General features: G+C 41.7%; 1 protein-coding gene across 2 annotated transcripts in view; it reads right to left on the bottom strand.

Annotated features, from left to right (window-relative positions):
- Positions 1 to 26,356, bottom strand: part of PRKG1 (protein kinase cGMP-dependent 1) — a 533,626-nt gene that overhangs the window by 322,259 nt on the left and 185,011 nt on the right. For both annotated transcript variants that reach the window (XM_074830170.1, XM_074830169.1), the window contains exon 3: positions 7,059 to 7,172. In XM_074830170.1, the coding sequence (XP_074686271.1) occupies positions 7,059 to 7,172 (114 nt within the window). The remainder of the gene's footprint in view (positions 1 to 7,058; positions 7,173 to 26,356) is intronic.

Below are 26,356 nucleotides of genomic sequence, written 5' to 3'. Positions count from 1 at the left end.
ATTGGTCCAATAAAATGGGAAAGATAAAGCATTTCTTCAGAGAATCAAATAAAATCTTGCCAGAGCTTGCACCTATAAGTCATTTTTTACTTCAGTCTCATGATTCTTAGGAAGTGGATATATGGGACTTTCTTTTCTTTCAGACCTTTTATGTTAGAAACACTGAAAGGGAGAAAAAAAAAAGAGCAAAGAATGAAACTTTCAAAATTCATAGTCTTTAAGTCAGAATAAGACACTGCCTCTGACTCTGTGTTACCAGGGGTAGAAAATGGAATGTATAGCAGAAAGCATCTCTTTCCCAGACAGGATTGGCAGCTTTCTATACTACTTTTCAGTGATGAAAGCCTGAGTCAAAGAGACATTTCAATGGATAGTGTTCCTCAAACTCCTGAAGCTGTAAGGACCAAACCCTCCTGCCCAAAGATTCCTGAAATAATAATTAAAAGTCAATATGTACACAGTTGGGGGATAAAAAGGTCACACACAGAAACGGAAGAAACAAAGTATATGCAATGCAGCTCTGTAAGCTCACGACCTCTTGAACATGCAAAGCAGCAAAGTGCTGCTTACAAATAGACCATCAGCAAGTAGCTCCATATCTGCTTCCCCACAGCCTCATCACTCCCTGAATCAGCTTTTCCCATAAAAGACCATCAGCATCATTCTCACTCATCATTAGAAAACATAACTCTTTCCCCTGCCAATTATTTTTGATTGTATCTTGCTTGCAGTATTTTGCTCAGCTGTGCTGCACTGCTAGAAACCAGATGAAGTTCACATGATTGAAAATAATAAGTCAAAACAAAGGTCAGGATAAGTAATAACCCTAAGGATTTTGTACAGACGGTCAGCTGCTACACTTTGGAAATGTTAGTGCTGCCACAGCTCTCATAATTGATGCGGTGACTTGAATCTTGAGGCACCAGAACTGCATCAAGATAAAAAGAATCACTATTGGAAGGAAACCAATTTAAGCATTGACTTGATACTTAACCACAACCAAACCAAACCCAAATTGATTTTCTTTTGCTCCATCATTTTATTTCCATTTCCCATATTAAAAGCACAGGTCAAAGGAACGAGCTGCCTTGGCTGGTTTCTACAGTCAACAGCAAGCTGCAGCACCTGAAATGCCCCAAACCATACCAGAATTTGTCCATCAAGTACATAGCCTGGCTTCTAGACCTTCCTATTTTCACTCCAAAAAGGTGTAATTGTAGAGGAGAATGACAACATACCATTTCACACCAGGGCTGTGTCAGGTGGGTGCTACCTGCATGCTACCAGGCAGGACACAACAGCATGCCCAACCTTGGACAGAAACTTTTCATGGTTGGTCATTCCTGTCTACACCACACCACTGTGCTCCTTACTATTTCAAAGTAACTAATAAACCAACAAGCATCAAATACATCCCAAGATGAATCATTCCCTCTTTTTTGCCCTGCTTCCATAACCAGCTCTTATTTTGCCATTGAGTTCGACGAGCCTGTTGATGTTTCAGGTACACAACAAATCCAGGTGTTGTATGATTTTTTCATTTGGCTCTTCCCATCTCAGACTATTCTCTTTTTGATTAGACTGTCTCTCAGTTAAAATTTCACTGCCCTGTGCTGCATAGTCAGGACCACCCATCCCTACGCTTTTCAGTATGGCATCTCCTGAGCCACAGAGATGCCATACTGAAGATGTTCCTGCCTACTGAAGAGTGGAAAAAAAGTTCCACTCCATCTTGTCCATGGTCCTCAACACCATTTTCTCTTGTTATCTTTCCCTTGAAGGAGTAATCCAGTTCCACTTTGTCACGTTACCTGGCAAAAATTGTAAAGGTCAGAGAAAAATATAGGCAGTGCAAGGGAGGTTTAAATTACTTTCTCCCAGGATGTATCCATTTTTCTCCTATCAGGCACACCAGACTGATCTGCAACCCGATCATCTCTGGCTTGGCCAACGTGGGTTTCATATCTATAAGCAATATCAGAAAGGCTTTAGTCAAATGGCTGAATATCTAAAGTCAACTTCTTTCCAACATGTGATTGTTTTAAGATCTGAGCAAACTTCATACTAGCTCCCAGAACTGTTAGAAGATAACATATGAAGGCAACATCCTTCTCAAAGACTTTTAATGAGTCCCTGCAGTTTTAATTGGCAACTGATTGTTGCCTTATTTTTCCTTGCAAATTATCCACGTTACCAAGCTCCTTGAAAAGTTATGGTAATTTCTGGGGCTGCAGCTACCAAGCTAGGAAAGTATTTCCATAGGACTCCATTAAAAAAAATGGTGGAAAATTCAAACTCATCCAAGCTTGGCAACAAATTCATAAACTACTGCCTTAATCATGCCGCGCAGCACTGAGTTTTGTACAATTAGAACTGCTAATAAACAGAGAAGCTTGAGAAATTCTTGTGCTGGGCTTTGAGGAGGTGCCCTTAGTTTCACCAGAAAAAAGATTTATATAATTTACAGTTTAACAACTTCAGCTCGTGCTTTCTTTTTTTTCACTAATATTGTTTTCCTGAAAACATGGACTAGTGTTGAGTATAACTTCACTGAAACTGGCAGCCTTGCATCAAGATGTTTTTGCGGGCAGTTTTTATTCAAATTTTGCCCCCAAGAGAGTATATTTTCAGATGCTAAAGCCACCTCTCAAATAAATATAATATCCTTAGTGCGTGAAGAATCCACTCCTTTCACAAAACCAGTGCTCCCCAAAACTGCTTGCAAAAATACTACTTAACTCTGCTTGTCAGATTATTAAGAGGAATGAGAACTACTGCACAATATTAACAGCAGATAAATTTCCACTAAGAAGACCTTCTGTGTTATCAAATGGAGGATTACAAAGTTTTATATACAACACAAATTCAGCAGGGGTTTTTTTTGGTCTTTTGGGGTTTTTTTCTGACATCTCATACTTCCTTCTACGACCCATGCTACTAATAAAGAAAACCACATTTGAATTTTAATGCATTTTTGCTTCTTTCAGACTCTCGCAGTAACATGCTTGGAACTCCTGTTTGCTTGGCAATGAGCAAGACAAAATCCTTTCTTGGTGTACAGGAAAGATTCCTAATTAATGGAGTCTAACACCGAGCTGGGTGGCTGGGGCAGAGCCAAGGTGCACATCTCTTGTCCAGCCTCCTTTACCGTCACTGAGTTCTTGCCCTATTCTGCTGTCCCCATGGATGGGAAGAGAAGGGCAGCAGGCTCCTCTCTGCAGCAAGTCACCCAGGCACCAGTGTTTGCCTTGGTGCTAACGGGCAGCCAAGGCAGAGATTTCAGGCATGCCAGCATTCAACCTGTTATCAACCTACATAGGTGGTGGTGAGTTACAGAGATAAAGTAGCCAGCCAAAGCAGAGATAAACAAAACCAACAACAAAACCCAGCATGTTTTTAATATACAGATCACATGCGGACTCTGAGTGACCTGAAAACACAGCCTTTACTATTTTTAAGACTCTCAACTAGCATCCTCAAAAAGACGACGATAACAGTTTGAGATATATTGGTAAACAGGTGTATTTGGAGATCGCCACTCTCCCAGGGGATTAGAGACGTCATTTTAGGTGTGAGATAATTCAACCATAATGAGTGGAGTGTTCTTTTCCTTATTCTAACACATTGAATTTAATTATTCATCGGAATCAGGGAGGAAAGTCTGTGATTCTGCTTTAAACTGCCAGTAGTATCAAGTTTTGCATACAGACATTTGAGAACTCTGGATAAGCAATGCAGATAGTGGAAGAAATTAGCTGCTGATTCAGCTTTCACTGTACACGTAATGGAAGCTGATCTGTGAACACCAGCATTTTAAAAAGCCATGACAATGACATACTCGGAGCATCAGACTGAACAGTCTCCACCAGAAAAAAACAAAAACAATTTTTCTGTAATACCTGGAAACATAAAGCAAAAGCTTCAGAATAACCAAAAAAAATTTGATGTCAAAAAACTGTAAGCAGTTATCTTGGAGATGAGGCCACATGTCATAAGATGTGGCCTGAACTTCCTCAGTTGTTCTGAACACCCAAGGGTTTGATCGCTCTTTCTTCCCAGGCCCTAGTTAGACCCCATCCTATTTTATTTAAGACTGCAATAATATTGAAAAAATATTTTAAGAATTCTCTTGGGGCAGGCTTTCAAAAGACTTGGGTTATCTTAATAAAGAGTTCATAATGAAACAGGAGTCAGAACAGAATACTTAAATTTTAAAGTCTTCTAAATTATTTTTAAAAGATGAAATTCTTCCTACAGTGATTTACCCCTTTAAGTTTGCAGTGTCCTGCAGAGCGAGCACCAGCTGAAGAGCCCATGTAGACTAATGCAGTGAGTAATAACACTAAAAACTTTATTATTTACAAAGCAAAAGCAAGACTACACATACAAATGAGTTACAGCAAGCGATGTCAACACAGCTGACACATCGTTATGGCCCAAAGGCAATGTTGAGCTTCACACTACCATAATGCATCCTTCATTCAGTCTTCGCTGCAACTTCATTTTTCAAAAAGAAATACTTAACATCCTTGTAATGAAGTACTGGCAGGCACATCAAAAAACACTTCTGACACCCTGTAGGTAACGGAAATCTATTCCCTGAAAAGTGGGAAGCCCCGACTTAAAGTGTTTCTCTAAATGAAAGTTGGATGATGCCCCTTGACACATTTTCACCATCTCCAGCATCAATGCTGACTGGGTGTCTATTCTCATTGCAATCATCAGTTGTTTATTTCCCCTGAAATAAACCTTGTAATAATCAAAGTTATTATCAGACCTAACGGAATATTTACTAGTGTTCACCTTTCTAGAGAGTTATGACATTTATTTATCATTTAACCAAAAGAACAAACAGATGTTTGAGGTTGTTTATTAGCAGCAGCAACAACAATTTAAATCAATAATATGCCCTAAATTGATCTGCACACCTCCAAGACCTCAGTTCAGTTAGGTCTAGCTGAAACAGTTCCCCAAAGGCAAGCTGTGACCTTGTGTGCCACCACACTTGAAAGGATATGAAGCCGATTACAATCACTACTGCTATTTACTTGTGCAATAATGAGAGAGAAAATACCTAAAAGTCACTTGCTGGCACTGGAAAGGAGTTTACATGCCCGACAGCTGCCAGCAGAAGAAGGTGGATAGTTATCATAAGTTTACAAGTGGGAAAGGAACAGACTATAGCAAGAAATGCAGACACCTCTTTCTTGAAGAAAGATCTCTCTGAGGATGATTATAGTAGTGACTCTACTACTGCCCCCAATTCAACCAGGAAATAAAGGATTTGGTAAAACTAAGTGCCAAGTGGCGATCTGGAAGTTTGCTCAAGAGAGGAGACATAGTACATGAAAAAGTGAGTAACAGCAAAAAAGACAGTAAAAACTGCTGACAGTATTATTTCCTGTTCAGGGCACTTGGAGAAAGAGGTTTAAAATGGACCCAGGAACAATGTGACTATGTAGGATTATATGATGTGCTCGTGGTGCTAGAGGATCAGGTGCCTTTTAGCTCTGCATTTCTAAGGGGAACGAAACAATAACCATCCACTCATTTCCTTTTCTAGGATTCCACCATTTCTCTGCTCTTTCCAACTTTCTATAACCGTATTTATCACATAAGCCTGCAGCTTCTCTGAATTCATCGCCATCATCAATCCACCAAACCTTCAACTGGACAGAAAAACAGGCTGAACATGGATAATGCTCCTAGAGGGCAGGAAGGTATCAGGAGGACAGGGTGGATCAACACCCATTTCCCATTTTCACCCCTGTTTCTGTTGGCTCTTTGGGGGACTTGGGGGAAGGAGATAAAGCATCTCATAGAAAAACAGACCAACACACTGTCCGAACTAGCCTGGAGGTCACTGGGGCTGGGGCTGTCCCCGTCAAGCTAGGCATGACTTGTGCATTTCCTACATCATTTGGGATTACCCCAAAGCATTTGCTAATCATTTGGATTATCCTGAAGCATAAAATCTGCCACTGATGAACTGACTATATTGTAGCCAAGGTTTTACCTGCAGTAAACAGTACTTGTAAAAAGGCAAGTTTTGTGCAGGTGAAAATAGAGTGTATCAGTCAAGTTCTGTAGAATTATGAAGAACAGCGTGTTCTTCACAAAAAAAATCTAGTTACCTTTTCCTGTTTTTTTCATTTCTGCCCATTTGTTCTCTTTCTTTCTCTCTCTTTGAAGCAAAATTAGGTATTTCTAAAAGGTTTTCTTCTGAACAGGGACTCACATGCCTCATTATTTTGGTATCACTTGTTTGTCTTTGTTCTATCCCATCTGTACCCTTCTAACTTCTCCCCTACAGCATCTTTAAACCACAAAACTATTTATCATCTCCTATAAAACCCCTCTGCTTAAGATGTCACCTTAAACTCTTATCCTCAAGATCAAGGACGACTGTGGTATCATATATCCCAGATCTCAACTATCAATCTGAATTTAGATGAAAACATATTTCTGTTGTGCATAGCAATGTGATTTTTCCTCTATTTATTGTGCAACACAGGCTTTTGTCCAGAACATTCATAAAAGAAATCAGTTTAGAGAAGCACTGAAGACTTAGAGCAGGGGATCAGTGCCATCCAGGTTTTTTTCCTGGTTTTGTTTAGTCAGTTTAAGGGGAAAATAATGACTTGTCCTGAAAAAATACATAAGCTTAACTTACTGAATTTCCCTTGAACACTTACACTCACAAGGGTCAGACATGGTCTTCGAAGCAACAGACATATACATCATGAGATTCAACAAGAATCCTGAGGAAAGGTATGGTATTAGCTACAGGCTGCTCTGCATAACACAACTGTGCTGTATTAACATAGGAGGTTCCCCACGTGAACAAACCTGGGAGAAAGAATTGGGTGAATCACTTCTTTTGCATCTTCTTCCCACTCAGAGTGACTAAACTCAATACTATAATCCATGCCCCAAAGAGTTTAATTAATTAAGTGGAACATCTAACAGAGGCTGCAACTCCGAAGAAGAGATGATAAGAACCCTGCTTCACAATGAAATCCCAAGACATTCCAATCAAAGTTCAAAAATGATCTTACTTTTGACAGTTGCTGTTCGGGTACAATTGTAGAGGATGGCTAACTCCCCAAATACTTTGCCAGGTCCCATGGTGCACAGCTTCACACCTTCTTTTGTCACTTCAACCTTCCCATCTGTGAGAAAAAGGAAAAAAAAAAAAAAAAAAAAAAAAGACCATTTTAAAAGGGAAACTAAGTTCTTTCAGACTTAAATTTTAAAATGTATTTGATTATACTGTGAATAAAAACACCAGAGACCTACAACTTGAAAACCAATTAAATGTATTATGAAGGAGAGCACATAAACTCAGAAAAACGTGAAAAACAATTGTTGCATATATAAGTTTTCAACACTGGAGCTTTTTCAGTTGAGTATCTGTACAGTCAAGAAATACTTACTAGTACGCTAAGCTCAGTGTGAACTTTGTTTCATGTATTACACTTTCAGGTGAAATTTTCTCCAATTTTTGTGTTAAAAAAGGAAAAGATTTAGGTCTTCAACACCACACATGAAAAACACAGAGTAATTTTGCTCATTTTCACCAAGAAACTAATCCCCAAGAACTCTCATCCATGAATAACACAGCTATTATCAAAAGGAAAATTACTTTGACCCATGGCCATTATTTAATTCCCATCTCCCCGTACCTTTCCTTTTTGAGCATTTCATCTTACGTGAGCAAGTCTGCTTTATCTGCTTACCAGTACCATGCCGAGAGGAATGTGTGGGGGATTTAAAAGCAATGGAAAGAAAGCAGCTCAGGGCCAATCTGGGGGTTTCAAAGACATCTGAGGAACAAGAGCCAGGAGAAGGGAAGGAACTGAAGATGGCCCCACCACCTTGTGCACAAACAAGTGATGCCATGATGAGAAGCAGAGTACACGCGTGGGGGGAACATGGGGTTATCCCGCCTACGACCACCGTTTAGGCTCTAACAAATAAAGTGCAAGACAGAAAAGTGAGAATTTCATATATTATCACTCACTAAGAAGCCTCCTCTCACCACAAATTGGGAAGAAGATTGTAAAGGGATCCTGCTACACCAGCCCCCAGGGCATCACTGACTTGCTCTCTGTGGTTCTATACACACAAGGAGGAAGGTCAGCATTTACTGCCTCACGACTATCTGAATTTGTACGTTTGTACATAATGGTACCGAACTGGGCCTCGAATGCTTGCAAAAATAGATGACTCCAATTAGTTTGATAAGAGATTATACAACCCTACCTCCTGCAGAGGTAATCCAGAGGTACTCACCACAAAGCAAGACCACCATCACAAAAAAAAAACCCTACTCCTACATAATATGTATGCTTTAAAATACAGTCCTGTCAGGCCTACACATCTGTGTGTAAATCTACACCACTATATTCACGATACCCCATGAAGTAAGAATAACTCCAGCATAGCTGTGCTACTCTACCAAAACAACACATCAATGAGAAAAGGCAAACTTTGAGGACTCTGAAGCAAGCTTAGACACCATATCCCTACTAGACACATAATAAGGTAATTCAAACTGAGCAGAAAACTTCAAATATTTCCATAGCAGAATAAAGAAAGAGGGTAATGATATGTAGAGGCACATGGAAGAAGGTATTGTATTAATGCAAGGCAAACTTTAAATGATGCCTTTAAAGGGCACAAAGTATTTTGGAGGGAGAGCAGTCTTACACTGTCTGGTGCAATAGATCCCAAGATCTATTGCTGACTAAAAAAAATAAATTTAAAAAAAAAAATTTTGTTATTTATGAAATTGAAAGTTACTGTTTGACAAATATCATGACCTAAATGTTACCTGGCCTGTGGGAGTGTAAATATTGCAGCAGTGTAGTCTGTAATTCTTACAGTTCTTTCCAGAAGGGGCTGTTGGGTGTTGGAATGGGCTGCCCAGGGCAGGGGTGGAGTCCCCATCCCTGGAGGGGTTGAAGAGTCGGGTTGACATAATATGGTGTAGTTGAGAACGGTCAGTGTTAGGTTAATGGTTGGACTAGATGATCTTCAAGGTCTTTTCCAACCTTGATGATTCTGTGATTCTGTCATACAGAAGCACAGAAAGTTTGGGGATGGTGAGGTGGTGTTTATTAAAATGTCTTTATTACAAGTTACTACTAATAAGCAAGTATATATTTCAATATTAAGAGCAGGTCTCTAAAATTATCACTAGTAAAGCAGCAAATATGATTGATTACTTGTATAAGTACATATCTATGTATACACACAGATATATAAGGAGGAGAAAATGCCATTTCCTTTGGGAGATGCTGGCCAGTTACAGTGGGCTGGCAGTCGCAGTGTGCACAGTTCTGCAGCTCCCATCACGGTAGGGAGAAATACATAGGATGGCACTGTGTAAAAGCAAATGGGAATATAAGGATATGGCATCCACCCTGTTGATATTAATATTGCACGGTTAGCACCTGTTCAGGTTCTGCCAAGAATGCACTCACCTATAGTCACACAGTAAAGCAATCATAGAAATACTAAAATACACAATGTAATACTTCAGGGCTAATAAATAACCCTGAGAATTAAATTCTGAGGTTGCTGATTTATTGTTAGCTTCAATAGACGCCAATTCCATTTCTCGTATAGACTAACTTCCCTTCAAAAGTCAATTTATTTTTATCATTATTTTTTATAAACATTTGATTTATTTGTTCATATTAAGTATCAATCTAATACGAAGCACAAAAATAGATATTTATCTCGAGTATGAGCAAAATCAACCTTTAATGGTGCCTCACACACTTCAGAGACTCCTAAATGATTTTGAAGAATACTTTTTTTTTTTTTTTAATAGAACTGAGTTTCAGCAGAGCCAAAATGGGAATATTTCAGCAAAAAGCTCTACAATAAATATCTGCAAAGGGAATGAGTTCACTTTTAGTTCATGGAGTCATAACTGCTTCAAAAGAAAAGACAGCCAAATCTGAGCAATAATGCACAAATAGATCACATTATTCAAAAGCATTTTGAGATCTGTCCCACTGCTCAAGATGTCATCTGTTGCTTCCCAAAGCAATCCACGCCGATCACTCATCTTTGTAAGAAAGCTACATATATTTCCATACCCCATTTATTTTCTTATAAGGGCTTAAATATAAGAAGATGGGTTATGAGTCTTACAGCTCAGTGGGGTTTTCTTTGGGGGGAAGCATTTCTCACTGCATTAAAAAATTATGTGGTTCACTCAAGAACATGCATGTTTACAAGTCAATGCTTCATCATCCACAGATGCTCTCCAAGGATTGGGAGGAAGAGGAGATGAAAATTTCCCTGAGGGAGTGATGATGCTGGAAAGGACCACCTTGGGTTGGAAAGAGCTCAGTGGAGTAATACACAGAAATGGGAGCTCAGCTCCCATCAATTTACAGCCTATTTTTCACATGTAGAAAATTGAGTTCTCACTGCCATACCTTGATAACAAATTCCTGCTGATTATAGCAAAGGACTTTGAGATTTGAGATGGAAAGCAGAATATTGCACAGATTATTTTTATTACAGTCTTCATGATCCTTTTACTGCATCAACCATTTTCCCCCAGTACACAAGAAACACATTGGTGAGGAAATTAAAATACTAATTTAAAAAGCATGGAGAAGAGGTCCTAGCAAAATATGTGGATAGAGGCAAGAATACATAAGATGACGTCCTACAAAACCAAAACCAAAGCAATCTTCTTTCACTTATAGAAGTAACTTCCAAAGGCAGAAGTTATTTAGATTTGAATGTAGTTATCCTACCCACTGTCACCTTTGAGCTTCAAGCAGCAGCTACGGAGTTGAGCAGAAAACTGTGAGCTTCAGGAAACTCTTGGGCAAGCCTAAATTGCCCAAATACAGTATAGTTTGTTTCATAGCAAACCCAAAAAGCCACTGACATTAAGCAGAAGATTATAGTTAAAATTTCTCATGAGCCAAGACGGTGCAGGGTTTGGATATGAGAAAAAAGACAACAAGCGCTTGTTTTGATGAATTCAGTGAGGATTTTCTACATCAGAACTGCTCAAATTTGGAGGCGGTTACCAATAACTACTCTTAACTGCTTAGCAATTTCAAAGCGCTTTGTTTATAAAAAACCAAGAATGATTTAAATGCTCATTTAACATGTGCATTCAAACTAGTTTTATTCCTAATAAAGATGCTTGAAGCATAGATTGCATAGAAGACACAGAAGACTGAGGGTGCATTTCTTGCTACAAAACCTGGTTCTTCCAGAAGCACATAACTCAACATGATGCACTGGCCTTGTCTGTCAAAACAAAACTAAAACTTGCTTTTTTGAAAGCTAACGAATATGAATTTCATATGCAGTCATTTAAAAGCATTTTCTACCAGTTCTGCTAATGAAGTGGTGTTCTAATTCCAGCACCTGTTTCTTATTTTGCAAATTTGAATATAAAGTTACTATATGCAGATGAAATGGCTATTATAAAATTTCTCCTGTTTCTACCTGAAACAATCAGAAGAAATGCAACAATGCGACGATGATGAACCAGAATCACAGAATCGTCTACGTTGGAAAAGACCTGAAGATCATCCAGTCCAACCATTGACCTAGCACTGACAGTTCCCAACTACACCAGATCCCTCAGCGCTATGTCGACCCGACTCTTGAACACCTCCAGGGATGGGGACTCCACCACCTCCCTGGGCAGCCCATTCCAACGCCCAACTACCCATTCTGGAAAGAAATGCTTCCTAATATCTAGTCTAAACCTTCTCTGGTGCAATTTGAGGCCATTACCTCTTCTCCTATCGCTTGTTACTTGGTTAAAGAGACTCATCCCCCCTCTCTGCACCCTCCTTTCAGGGAGTTGGAGAGGGCCATGAGGTCTCCCCTCAGCCTCCTCTTCTCCAGACTAAACCCCCCCAGTTCCCTCAGCCGCTCCCCATCAGACCTGTGCTCCAGACCCTGCACCAGCTCCGTTGCCCTTCTCTGGACACGCTCGAGTCATTCAATGGCCTTTTTGGAGTGAGGGGCCCAAAACTGAACCCAGTCATCGAGGGGTGGCCTCACCAGTGCCGAGTCCAGGGGTAAGATCCCTTCCCTGACCCTGCTGGCCACACTAGTTCTGATACAAGCCAGGATACCACTGGCCTTCTTGGCCACCTGGGCACACTGCTGGCTCCTGTTCAGCCGGCTGTCAATCAACACCCCCAGGTCCCTCTCTGACTGGCAGCTCTCCAGCCACTCCTCCCCAAGCCTGTAGCGCTGCTGGGGGTTGTTGTGGCCCAAGGGCAGCACCCGGCATTTGGCCTTAGTGAAGCTCACACAGTTGGCCTCAGCCCATCGCTCCAGCCTGGCCAGATCTCTCTGCAGAGCCTCCCTACCCTTGAACAGATCAACACTCCAACCCAACTTGGTGTCATCTGCAAACTTACTGAGGGTGCATTCGACCCCCTCATCTAGATCATCAATAAAGATATTAATGAATGAGAATTAGGTTGTTTCAGAAAAGCCTCCCCAGGTCAGTTTGAACACGAAACCAACCTCTGTTCCTGCAAAGCATCGCTGAGTGCCCTCCTCTAGACCCACAGCGTTCTGCAGAGGAAAGGTTTCACACACAGGAACACAAGCAACGCCTTAGCAAGGCTGTATTTTACATTTGCACCTTGCAAGTGAGTGGCAGCTCTCCGCTCAGGTTGCAAAAAAGCTCTTGGTTAGTCCCAAGTGACCTTCTCGCCACCAAAAGGCAGTGCCTTGGCACTGGGGATACATTACTATCGCACACAACAGCTCACGTTGCACCCATTTCTGCCCAGCACTGAGCCCGGGGCACAAAGCCCACCACAGCCTGCTCCACCTCTGCACCACAAGTAATGCAAGTTAAAGTTACTGGGTTAAAGTAACCAGGTTAAAGTACGCTGCCTTTTCTCGTCGCCCCTCCTGGTTTTTAACAGGGTACCACGGGATTGTCCTCATGGGGTTCCCTGCAAGGACAGCTGCTCCTTGTTCTCAAGCTTTACAACATCTGGACACAACCAGATCCAGGCTCTAAGAGATCTTGAGGAATGAACCGAGCAGTTCGAGAGGCGGTCAGAGCACAAGAAGCCACTTGAGTAACCTTTGTCTTGGTCCACCACCCCAGCTACAAGGCTGATGGTGGTTTATGGCTCCTAGCCCACCTCTGCTGCTCCTTTTCCCCTTTTCCAAAGCTCTGCGATGCTTCTGATGCCAGAGACAAGCAGCTCCCCAGTCCTCCTCAATACAACTGTATTCTTCTACCATGCCACAAAACAGACCACAAGAGACTTCATTAGACAAACTCAGCTGCTGCAGGAGAAAATAGATCTATTTTTTTCAAAGTACATAAGAGAAAGATTGAACAGGACAGTAGCCTGAGGAAGGCTGGAATTGAAAGGCAAAGGAATTCGATCTTTGACACTACAGCAAAAGAAGAGATATGGGTAGGCTGCTTCTCTTTCAGTATGGTTTAGTAATAAATGTGCTGTTTAATTACAATTTATTATACTGGAGAAAGTATCCCATTCTCCTGTTGTGTAATTAAGCAATCTGGAACATTAAACACCTAACAATAAACTCCCCAGACCGTGAGCAAAATTCACCTCTCATGGAAATAAAGGGTTTAACACATCTATAAACAGAGGGATTTTTACCCATTTTATTTCCCTAGCTGGCAGCCCACACAGTGCAGTTTTCCATGTAGGAAATAAATTGTTTTCTTTGATGTATCAACCAGATAAAGAAACAAAAAGAAATGCAATATAATATTGATCAATTAATGGAGATAAATTTGCAACTTCCTTTGACATCTCCGTAAAGCAAATACTAAATAATGCAAGTGATGCATCACTCGAGGCAAGAAGAAAAGATTGGAAAATGCTGTGTTTCTGCCAAAATATTGAGCATTATTGAATCCAACATTGATATTTAATTTACAGCTGAGCTCATTTTGTGGAGCATTAGCTTGCATCCAAGCTATGCATTTTTATGTCAGCTGTAAGAAACTATTCCATGTTGATGGAGGACAATGCAAGTTATTTTTCATATAGACAGAGCATAAAATAAAATAAAAATCTCTGTGTCTTCGCTGGCATGAAGGACTTACCAAGGCTAAAGGCTGGCAGCTGTATTTTGGTGGCTATACTTTGGATTCCCCTCTAGTCCCTGTTTTTCTCCATGCCCACATGGACAAAATATGCCGTGATATCATCCGACCAATGAGTCACTTCATTAATGGTCCTGCAAGCAGTGAAATGGGCCTTTGCCGTATCACATCGGTGTTTTTGACGCATACTTTCAGCAAGGCAAGTTTTATGAACCAGTTCTCTAGCTCAAAGGGTGCCATCCATTTGGCTTTCTCACAGCGAACTGAGAAGGTGACCATTGTGACGATACAGAAGAGAACGATACCTGCAGAAGCCACCAGCCTGTTCCCAACAGAAATAGCTGCCAGAAATCAGTTTAACCATGCATAATTCAAAATATTTTGGGCTTGGCAGATGCTCGGAAGTCTCAATTATATGGGATGCTCTTTGATTCTTTTTCCAGGCTGTTATTAGAATCACATCCCACCTTTGGCAAAAGAAATTTTTATGCTAGAAATTTTCTACACTCATTCCTTGGATTCAAAGACCAGCAACCTTCCTCTTTTATTCTCGTTAATTTTTTCCAGAGATCCTCCTGGACAATTAGAGCTAAAGCCTTATCCTCATTCCTACGCACAGATTTTTATGTAAATGCCATTCACCTACATGTAAAATTTCCACATTGCCAAACACTTTACCCTCTTTCCCATGCATTTTTTCACTTGTCAACGAGAACTCAAAACTTTTCTTAGCACCTTATAAATTAGCTGAGGAAATGGAATATTCTTTGTGGTAGGTGCAGCTAAATTCATCCATTCTTGCTGCCTCCTAATATGTTTGTGGAACACTGTTTGCACTATTACTTGTGCTTAAATGCTCTGTTCAACTCCAACGGATAAAACTCTTTTGAACAATGAACAGAAGCCTTGTAGTAAGCATGATGCTCCTCTCTGGCACTGTCTTGGTTTAAGCCCAGAGGGCAACTGAGCACCACTCTGCCACTCCCTCACTCCTTCCCCCTCAGGGATGGGGAGGAGAAAATACAGCAAAAGGCTCAAGGATCAAGATTAGGACAAGGAGGGATGATTCACCCATTATGGTCACAGGCAAAAGACAGATTGCTTAAGGGAAGAAAAAGAACATCCATTTAATTCAAACACCAACAACAGCACTTAACAAACAGAGTAGGACAGTGAGAAGTATAGTCACATCTTAAAAACAGCTTCCCCACATCCCTCCCTTCTTCCCAGGCTCAGCTTTGCTCCTGATTTCTCTCCCTCTTCTCCACCAGCGGCGCAGGGGCAGGGGATGGGGGTTGTGGTCAGTTCATCACCCCTTGTTTCTGCCGCTCCTTCCTCCTCAGGGGAGGACTCCTCACACTCTTCCCCTGCTCCAGCGTGGGGTCCCTCCCACAGCAGACAGTCCTCCATGAACTTCTCCAATGTGAGTCCTTCCCACAGGCTGCAGCTTTTCATGAACTGCTCCAGCATGGGTCCTTCCCACGGGCTGCAGTCCTTCCAGTGACAAACTACTCCAGCGTGAGCTTCCCTCAGAGTCCTGGCCTTCTTCAGGCACAGAGCCCTGCTCCATAGGCTGCAGGGGCACAGCCTGTCCTCTCACCATGGGAGTCTCTGCTCTAGCACACCTCCCCCACTTCTCCTCCTTTCTTCCACTGACCGGTGTTCTCCTTGCAACTTCTCCTCACAACTCCCACAACTCCTCCCAGGTTCCCCTTCTTAAATATGTTATCACAGAGGTGCAGCTACCATCGCTAATTGGCTCAGCCTTGGTGCAGAGGCAGCTCCAACTTGGAGCTGGAGGAGCTTTCAGAAGCTTCTCACAGGGACCACCTCTGTAGCGCTCTTCCCTGCTACCAAAATCCCGCCACACACAAACCCAGCACAGGCAACTACAAGTAAGTCCAGGCTGCCACCAGTAAAGCATTGCTCTGAAAAAAGGGAATGTGTTATAAAAATAGCAGCCTCAAATCACCAGGATGATCTTGCACCCCGCTGCCAAGGACAGCACTGAAAGCTCTGAAACAGCCAGTTTTGCAGGTCTATACATATGGCTTTTGGTTGTAACTCAAGACAGCTTGAAAGCCAGAGTGGGTTTGCAAGATTCAGGGAGATGCACTAAGACTTTGTGAAATTAAGCTTTTCCTATGAAATCCAAGAGGAAACGGCTTCCCTTGCTGCCCTGGTCCCCACCAAGTGTTCCCCAAGCTCTGGGCATCTCAGCCAGACCCATGCTTTTGCAAATTAAGCTCTGTGTGCTAATTACACTGTAGTTGCAAATTTAATTGCGGAGCAATTAAAACTTTAATTGCTAAGTGGCTAGTTGACATCAGAGCCAGTCCGATTAAGATTTGTTAATATATCTGTTTGTTTCAAAACACAGACTGATAATAGTCTGCATTATTCATGGGGTTGTGCCCAAGCCACTGCATGTCACTGCAGAGTATTGCATACGGCTGTAGAGGATTTCATTTCATAATGATGACTAGTAACAATAGTAAATCCATTCTTTTTTTTTCTAAAAGCCCTTCATAAAATAGGCCAACATTGAATTGCTCCCAGCTTGTCTCCTTCCTCAGCCTCACATTTGTGGTGTCTGCCCAGATTGCAGCATCTTCATCCCAGGCGATGCAGTGAAAATAAAACCACAGGTGTCAGTGGATACAGTTCATACCTTGAAGCTGCATTTCAGGAATAATGGAAATAGTTCCTGGGAAATAGTCTATACATGGAAAATGCTCTTATAAGCATTTGCTCTAACAAGTTATTGCTCTTACAAGTTACTGTATAACTTCCTTGGATGGAAAGTTAAATATGGGTCATTGTAAGCATAGAAAAGTAAAAATACAGATGATTGAATCAGGTATGAACAAAGAAGGATCCATTTTGTCCTGTATAATAACACCAGGAAAGCACACAGACTGTTTTTGTTTTGATGAGGACATTCAGTGCTTTGTCACTTTGAGTCCATCCAATTAAACATAAAATAACATCTTTGGCTGAACTGCATCCATGTTCTTCAAACAAATCGAACGATAAACTAAATTGCACTAATGTGACTCTCAATTAGTAGGATAATTTTTTCTCCCAATAATTAAATGGTCATTTTCTCTTTCCAGGAGCAGAAGAAAACAGATTAAGTTCACTTGAGGAATTTGTCAGCCTGCGTGCAATTTATATAACGGGCAAAATTCTTGCAGTGTGTTACTGGCTCTCCCTTTCTCCTCCCAGCTTAGAGGCACAGGTGGAAAGCCACTTACTATTGCAAGTCAAAGTCTTCCATGACCCACAAGCCCAAACCAGACACTTAGCTTCTTAATTTTAAAGATACAAGAATATTTGAGAGAATATCTAAGAATCCAAAGTGTATTTACTCCTATACAGCATGAGGTTTCAATAACATACACCTTCTTCTGTCATCCACTAAAGCCTTTTATGTCAGGAATGGGGCAGTGAAATTTCTAGCTTGTATTTCTCTATTTCTCTTCCTGGGTATAAACAGGAGACATCTGGAAGGCCTAATTCTTTATTTTCAACTGTATATCCTAGTAACGCCCTTGAGACATAGATAAGAGTAATGGGTTTTATCATTATTCACATTAGTGGTCCCTTTTCAGATCCTAGACCCTTAGAAAAAAAAAGCAGGTTCTCCCGGGAGGACACTAATTATTCATTACACTTCCATGCAAGGTTTAAAAATAAAAACACTTTATATTGCAGAAATTAGGAAAATAAAAAAGCAAGGTTCAGCGTAAGCTCACATGTTCATTAGGATATAGATTGCATCACGCAACTCCAAAATGACAGGAGGGGTGGCAGGGAGATTCCCACAATCCAGTGCAGAATTTATGAATGACTATTCAATATTTTATTTCATCCGTGCTGTTTCACACTTGGACTTCAGTTTTATTTGTTGGATATTATTCAAGCTCTGCTCTGAAAACAGAATAATAATTATTTGTAATTAGTTTTCTTTAGGAAGTATCACTATGGATCTGTAGATTTTCCTGGACAATACTGAATATATTTCAAAAATTGCACCTCATATGAAGCATGAGTTATCTCATCACAGAGCAACAAGGACATTTAGGCCAGAAGCACCCACTTTGGCATGTCCAATAGAAAAGACTCAATTCTGAGTTTAATTTAATTTATTTTAATAATACATATCACATACACTTTGTATTCTGAAAGCTCAACTCCACCAACTTTAAATATAGTTTTCAAATATTCAGCACATTGGAAAATCATAGTTTCAGCTCAGAAAATGAGGAACTCTATTAAACCCAAACTTTCTACAACCAGCCGGCCTCAGCCTTACTGTCTTTCACCTATGGCACATGCCAAATGGAAATGGGTTGTCCCTGAAAGCAGCCAGCTGCTCTAAGCAGTGCCTTGCTTTGACTTTCCCTGCTATCCAGTGTCTCCTTCTCTAGAAAACTTATTTTCTACAGGGTTTTACTGACGACATCCTGCTTCATTATTCACAGCTCCATGAATTACTCACAAACACAGGCCATGCAAAGAAAGTAATAAATCTTCAGGCGGGCAAAAGAGGAGAAATAAGAAAACTAGAGGTTCAAGCTGAAGCGATGCTCTTACACTCCTTGCTTGCTCTGGAGCTCTCTAATAAGAGGGATTTTCAGCCCGCTGTTTCAAAGTCCGGAGATGCGCACCTATAATCTGCTTTAACGGGATGTCATTAATACCACGAGGTCAGTGGTTGTCAAGTTACAAAAACACAATTTGGCGTTACAGGTAGTCATCAGCAACAGCAGACTTCTTATAACCAGCTGAGCTAACCCAACACCTCCTACCAACAGCAGCAGGCAGCTTCCTTCCCAGTATCAGTCTCCATTGTTATCCCAGCAAGCTGCAAAGACCCATTCCAGTCCCTTTGGTCTTGTCCCACTCCACACCAGTATCCCTTCCCCAGCATTTCCTGACCTTGCCAAGCCAGAGCTCACCCTGAGCCCATGCTGCTTCTCAGCCCGTGCACAGGTGGGAACTGTAAGCCCTGTTATGTTTATCCCTTACCCAAATTTGAGTAAGTTTTGACATAAGAATTGTAATAAGGGGGAGGGGGGGGGGGGGGGGGAATGCACATTTTTGCCAAATTTTAAGTTGTGTTCTAAAACATGGCAACAATGCAAATTGTCACAAGATGTTTTGAATATAAAAAAAATATATATAATTTTTCCTTAGACGTCTCCCTGGAAAAGACTAAACAACTCCTGACAACATTTTCCAAAACGGTTTCTTTTTAAGCTGGCATCTGCAGCAGAAGTTCAAAGCTCAACCTTTTAAAGTTTTGCAAATGACAGGGAACTGAAAGCGGGGCTTGACAGCGCTCAGCACCTGGTCAGTCTTGAGGTTGATAACACTGAGGAATCTCATCTGTAACATACTTACAAAAAGCCCTAAAGTAAGCTTTTTGCTTGTTAGATAAAAAGTAACAAGAGGAAGGTAAATGAAGCAAGACTTTAAGAGTTACAACTCTCAAACCTGCTGGTGTAATCGATGAAAACACGACAAGCCCCTTCACATGCCCCAATAACCCTTTATTTAGTTGAATGAACTTATTTCACCTCCTATAAAACACTCTTGGAGAGACAGTCCAAATTTGATGCACCACTGGGACAGTCTCCCCCAAGACTGAACATCGCCAACTGCTCTGGAGCAGTGGAGAAGAGGGAGTCGCCGGGGTCCCTGACCCAATAACTTCCTTTGGAGGGATTTCCAGTGCCAAAGTTTATTTAGGAGAGTTAAGCAGATGGAACATACATCAGCCTCTCTGACATCAGCAGAAACCCATGCTGAGATGTCCACAAGAGATCTCCAAAAATCAGTATCTACCAACCCACACTGCCTCACCTCACCTTGCTGTTTTGGACCGGCTAGCAACATGGGGGGAGTTTTGTTGTGCCTTTTCAAAAATTACATGTTATGCCTATTTTTCAACGTTTGCTTTTAAGAAAGGATTTTGAAACTGGGCTTGTAACTGTGAATCAACATGTACGGTCTCCGTGGCCAGAAGCAGTGAATAACAGTAAGACTTCTTGGATTGAAATACACTTACTCTAGAGAAAGGATTACTGGAGATAAGAGCAGATCTGCATCCAAGTTTCTACCCCTTCTGCAGAAATATTTTGAAAAATAGGGAACAGAAATAAGGAGAGTGATCGCCAAAATCTGTAACAGCAGCCTAGGGGCAGAGAGGAGCTTGGAGGATTGAGACCATGTGAAAAAAGGATAAAGAAACTTCCTCTCGGCTTCAAAGGTAGGAACTAAAATGTAGATGAGAGGAAGGCAGGGAAGTGAAGCAAAGCATAAAGAGCACAAGGCGTACCCAGCAGAGCAGGGAATAAGTATGCAGAGCAATGAGAGACATAAAAGTCTGGCAGGGCAGAGAGAAAATAACCCAGGCAAAGATGTATTGCGTTGGCTGGTGGAAGAGAACTTGGGAAGCAATCACATCTGTCCCAGAGATCAGCCCATCTTGGACAACACCACCGGGCAGCGTAGCCTCTGGACATGCACAAATAAAGCAGCAAACAAGGGTGTTGGACAGAAAAGTCATGCTGGAGACTGCCTGACAGGACGAATGATTTGCCCAAAGCAATTCAGAGCAAGATTTCACCTTCAGAGAAGTAAAAGGGATGGACTTGATGTTGTTTTAACACTTCAGATTTAGTTCAAGTGTCTCTACAGGTTATGGTTAAACCTCCTTTAACATCCCCATGTGAAACAAACCCCTTGCAAAGCACAATGCTAACACTACCCTTGACAGGAGAAGCAAATAGTTACTGTCTGGCTTTGAATTATCCCAGAAGAAATACTCTGCCTGTGCAGAGATGTTAACTCTCAACTATTTTCTCTTGTGACCTTCACAAGTAAAATCTGCAGCCAAAGCAAATTAAATGGGTATCTTCTACTTCCAGCCAGGTGGCTTCTGTCTGGGAGTATCTATAACTTGGTTTTTTTATGCTGTTAGTATGATTTTTATTATTATAAGGATTTTGTTAATGGTGGAACCTAGAGGACCCACTTCCAACTGGAGATGCACATCCTCAAACACCACATAAAATGTTCAAAAATAGATGCATAGATATACACACATACATATATCCTCTCTTTCCAAGCTTAAATTCCAAGATCTTTACAACTGCAGTATATATGTCCAGGAGGATGGATAGATGACCTCCAGAACTCCCTTTTCAATGATTCTGTGACTCTATAAATGAGTTCTGATGTATTCAGCCTAAAGGTGTGCCTGTAGGATTTTGCAACTTCACAGAATCACAGAATCATCGAGGTTGGAAGGGACCTTGAAGATCATCTAGTCCAACCGTTAACCCAGCACTGACAGTTCCCAACTACACCAGATCCCTCAGCGCTGGGTCAACCCACCTCTTGAACACCTCCAGGGATGGGGACTCCACCACCTCCCTGGGCAGCCCATTCCAATGCCCAACAACCCCTTCTGGAAAGAAATACTTCCTAAGAGCCAGTCTGAACCTTCCCTGGCGCAACTTGAGGCCATTCCCTCTTGTCCTATCACTTATTACTTGGTTCAAGAGACTCATCCCCAGCTCTCTGCAAACTTGCACTGACAAGCACCATATAATGAGTTTGTTTGCAATGAGGCTGTAAGACCATGTTAAAATCTGTAAGATGGTGAAAAAAACTGATAAAGAAACCTCTTAAAATAGGATGTGAGTTGGCAAACAAAGATAACAAGGACTTGAGATAGTTAGCTATTGAGCAGACAGAGAATATGAAAAAATGCAATTAAAGTCAAATCAAATTTTGTCTTTTGTACAACATTCCTGAGGATTATTCAGGTGATTTTAAAAAGTTACAAAAACAAAAAACAAACAAAAAAAAAAACCACAACACACACACAAAAAAAAAAAAAAAACACCAAAACAAACAAAGAAACAAAGAAAACAAAAAACACCAACAAAACCAAGGAAGAAAGAAGCCAGTTAGCACAGGTAGGAAATGTTTGTCCAGGACAGATTTGTTATAGTCAGCGCAGAGTGTCCTAACGAAGTATGGAGTCACACAAGTGCCTTGCAAGGCTATAAACCTCTTCCCTTGGCCATAACTCATTACCAGACACTTTTTGTCTGCGACAGCACTGTTAAAGATCAGCATGAATTTCTTGTCTACACTGCACTGATTCTAGTTTCTCCCCCTCAACTGGAGCCTCCCAAAAAATTAACAACTTTGCCTGACTCACTGAAGATGCTCAAAAAACGATGGACTGGGGTGCAGATGGAGACATATGCAGGCTCCTGAGTAGGATTCAATGTGGCAGACTACGCTATTACTCATGTAACAACAGCAAGAATAGACCACATTCATTGCATGACTACAGAAACCTTACTACCCTAAGGATCAGCTGAAAGATTACAAAAAAACCTGCCTGATTCAGTTTGGGAGAATTTGGGAAAGCAATATATAGTTCTTCCTTCAACACTAAAGAATTCTTCCCCATCCCCACACTGTACCTGCTCTAGGGCACTCATACAGAAGTAACTTCAACATAAGAGGGTTTGTAGATGCTAATTCCACACTTTCTCAATGTTCTAGTGGATAGCAGAGCGTGCCAAGGAAAATCTCAATTGTGATTTACATGTTGGAAGATTGCTCAGTTTGGGTTTGATTTTTGGGGAACTCCAACAGTTAAGGTGAAATTCAAGAGAACGCACTTTCCCGCAGCCAGTGGAAGATGCACACAGGTCATCTTGGCCATTCATCCTCACACACAGTTACCCCATTGCTTCTGAAACCTAGATATGGAAAGAAAAAAAAAAAAAAAAGCGACCAAAGAGAATAGATGAGTTCCATATTTATCCTACATAAAATATTGAAAAGCTCAAATACTTTTCAGGGAATATTGGGTTTGCTTGTCTAATTTGACTCAGTCTTCCCTTGATAAAGAATATGTTTCAATCTCAAAAGCAAACAAACCCAACAACCTCAAATACAAATTGCTTTTCACCCAAGCAAGTGATTTTGTGGAAGGACGCAGGCCGCCCTGCCAAGTTGCAATGTTTGTCTCAAATTCCCATTTTGTCTGAGCTGCTCTTAACCTGGAATTATGACTGCTATGCCACAAGTGCAAATTGCTCCTTTTATTGGTACTCAAAGCCTCTTACCTACCAGTGCATCAGTATACTGATGGGTATAATGTACAGGACTCTGCTGCAATGGGAAGTTTGCAGCAACTAGATTACACTTAACAAATAAATTCAGCCCATTGGTAAGTTATTATCCTGACTCACAGCAAACCCGTATGGTGTGAGAATGCACTGCGAGCCAGCTCACCCTTGGGTACAGGTGCTTTCACATCAGGGTATTCAGAGATCCCTTTGGATAAATCCACACTTGAATATTTCCCTATGAGCTCCTGTTTCTTCAAACTGTGCAAACAGTCTTTAGTAAATGGGCCACAGCAGCCCCTCAGGCAACCTCGAGTTAGGGTGGGAAGTGTGAACAGGCTCCAGCTGTATTTTGAAACTCTTTGATAAATGACACACCACCTTTCAAAATAGGAAGAAACCAGTTTTATGATTTATAAAGAGGGGAGGAATCGAGAAGGCAGGTCTGTAACATGGTAGCTGGGCTGGGAGTTGGATGAAGGGGACGGATGGAGAGTGCTGACACCGAGGCCAAGAAGTACCCAGTGGTATGAGCATCTCCGGTTTATGACTTCAGTGACTTAGTTCTCCAAGAAACAAAGCAACAGACAAGAAACTTCATACTCATCTTCAGGGTTTCCATAACAACACTTTCGTTACTGATGTATTTCAAATGCTGAGAAACCCTGATCTTTTTTTTTCCTCAGGCCTTCTAAGACACTTAGTTAACTTCATCTCTCTTCAAACACCGAGATGTTTTCTGTTGAACACACTGAGAAAAGACATATTTTGTTTGCCTGCCCTGAACAGCTGTTAGATTATGCTATCCAAATTTATTTTCTAGTTTCAGTCCTCCTCCCTTGCTCTTTAGAGCTCTGGCTTTCATTTCCTGGCTTTTCAAAATATTTTGGAAGTATTCCAAAATGTTAGCAAAAATAAAAAGGTTGAAGATATAAATGTATAAAGCAGTGCAACTGACCAATCAATTTTAATTTATTCTTTCAATTAAAATGAAAACCAGACCTGGAATGCGATGTGATAAGTGATATCAGGACATGCAGTCATGGAAATCTCTTATTAAACACACAGAACAAAACCAGAGGTTGAGATCCCCTTGCACAGCAAAAACATCATCCCCCTCTCTCCCTTTTTACCCATGATAATCATGTGCTTGAAAGGCAACAATAAAAGAACAGATACATTTAAAAATTATAATTGAGACAGCTACTTCATACAGAAGTTGCAAATGCACAAAAAATAAGAGTAAAATCAATAAAAATTTACACACCGATATTTTACACTCTATTATACATGTGTACACCCACATATACACTCTGAATACTGTTTAGAACACATAGCTCAGCTGAATGACAAACACCTATAGCTCTAAATGGAAATCACAATTTGCAAAGAAAAACATTGTCCAAGGGAAATCCTGAATAGCTCTTTCAGCCTCTGATACTGCCACATCCTTGAAAGACGCTTTGTGGGGCTAAAACACGCCCCATGGAGCAAATGTAAAGGCCCACTGGGCTTGAAAGTACCTTGATATCAGCCAGACAACTTATGTGCCTGTCCTGGTTTGAGTGAGGGGTGGGGGTTTTTGGTAGCAGGGGAGGGGGCTACAGCGGTGGCCCCTGTGAGAAGCTTCTCGATGCTCCCCCAGCTCCAAGTCTGACCCACCTCTGACTGAGGCCGGGCCAATTAGCGATGGTGGCTGCACCTCTGTGATCACGTGTTTAAGACAGGGAACCTGGGAGGAGGTGTGGGAGTAGTGAGAAGAAGTTGCAAGAACATCTGTGCAAACACCAAAGTCAGTGGAAGGAACGAGGAGAACGAGGGTAGGTGCGCCGGAGCACAGACTCCCCCTGTGTCCCGTGGTGAGATGGCAGGGTTGACCCCTCAGCCCTGCCACCCATGGAGGTCACCGGTGGAGCAGATACTGACCTGCAGCCTGGGGGGACACCCAGGCCGACCCAGGTGACTGCACCCAAAGGAGGTTGGAACCCCATGGGAAGAAGCCCCCGCTGTTGTAGTTCAGCGCTGGGAGGGCTGCAACACACAGGGGTGACCCACACACCCGTGGGAGTGACTCCTGTTGGAGTTGATCTGTGGAGGACTGTCTCTGGTGAGAGGGGGACCGTGCTGAAGCAGGGGAGGAATGCCAGAAGTTCTCCCTCCCTGAGGTGGAAGAAGCATCAGGACTGACTGCACCCCCCATTCCCTGCCCCTGAGCCACTGGGGCGGAGGAGGTAGAGATATGGGGAGTAAAGCTGAGCCTGGGAAAAAGGGAGGGATGGGGGAAGGTGTTTTCAAGATGTCATAATGCTTCTCACGGTCCTACTTTGTCCGTTAAGTGTTGTTGTTGTTAGTGTCATCAAATTGATGTACTTTTTTTCTTCCCCTAACGAGTTTGCCTTTTGCCTGTGCCTTAAAGGACGAGATCATCGCTCCTTGACTTTATCTCAATTTCCTGGGCCTCTTGCTTCCCTCCTTCCCAGCATCTTCGCTTTATTTTCCCCTTCTCAGCGCTGGGGAGAAGCAGGGAGTGAGCAGCTGCATGGTACCCAGTTGCCCTCTGAGTTCAAACCACAACAGTGCCCTGGTCAGTTCTGATCTCAGAGTTAGGTAAGCAAAAGTGTCCCCAAATTATAAGTTTCCTGGCCTAACAAAGATGTAGCTGAAGTATGGGAAGCATCCAGACCCCTGCACCCCATTTAAAAATGCAGATCAGAGGACAGAGGTATGTGCCAGACAGAGGAATTATGTACTCTTCACCTACAGCTAGCAGAAGACTAAGTGTGAACCAGTCCAAAAATACTCAAGACCTGAACCAAGTTTCAAGGGAGAGATCCTGCAATAACCAGGAAAGTCTTTATCTCTTTCAAGCAGTACCACAATAGTATGGGGGGGGTTAGTTCGATTTTAGCTGGATTCATTTAAGCGCTGATGCTGTAATGCTTTTAAAGTGCATTGCCCCATTAGTGATGTGGCACGTGCTGCTTCACTACCTCTCCCAACTACTTACTATGGACGTTAAATAATGTGAAGAGAACTGTATGGATAATCCACCTGGGGGACATCTAGAGATGAAGAC

Source organism: Strix aluco, chromosome 7 (genome assembly GCF_031877795.1).
Source record: "Strix aluco isolate bStrAlu1 chromosome 7, bStrAlu1.hap1, whole genome shotgun sequence".
Lineage (NCBI taxonomy): Eukaryota > Metazoa > Chordata > Aves > Strigiformes > Strigidae > Strix > Strix aluco.
This window is presented reverse-complemented; position numbering and strand designations above follow the sequence as displayed.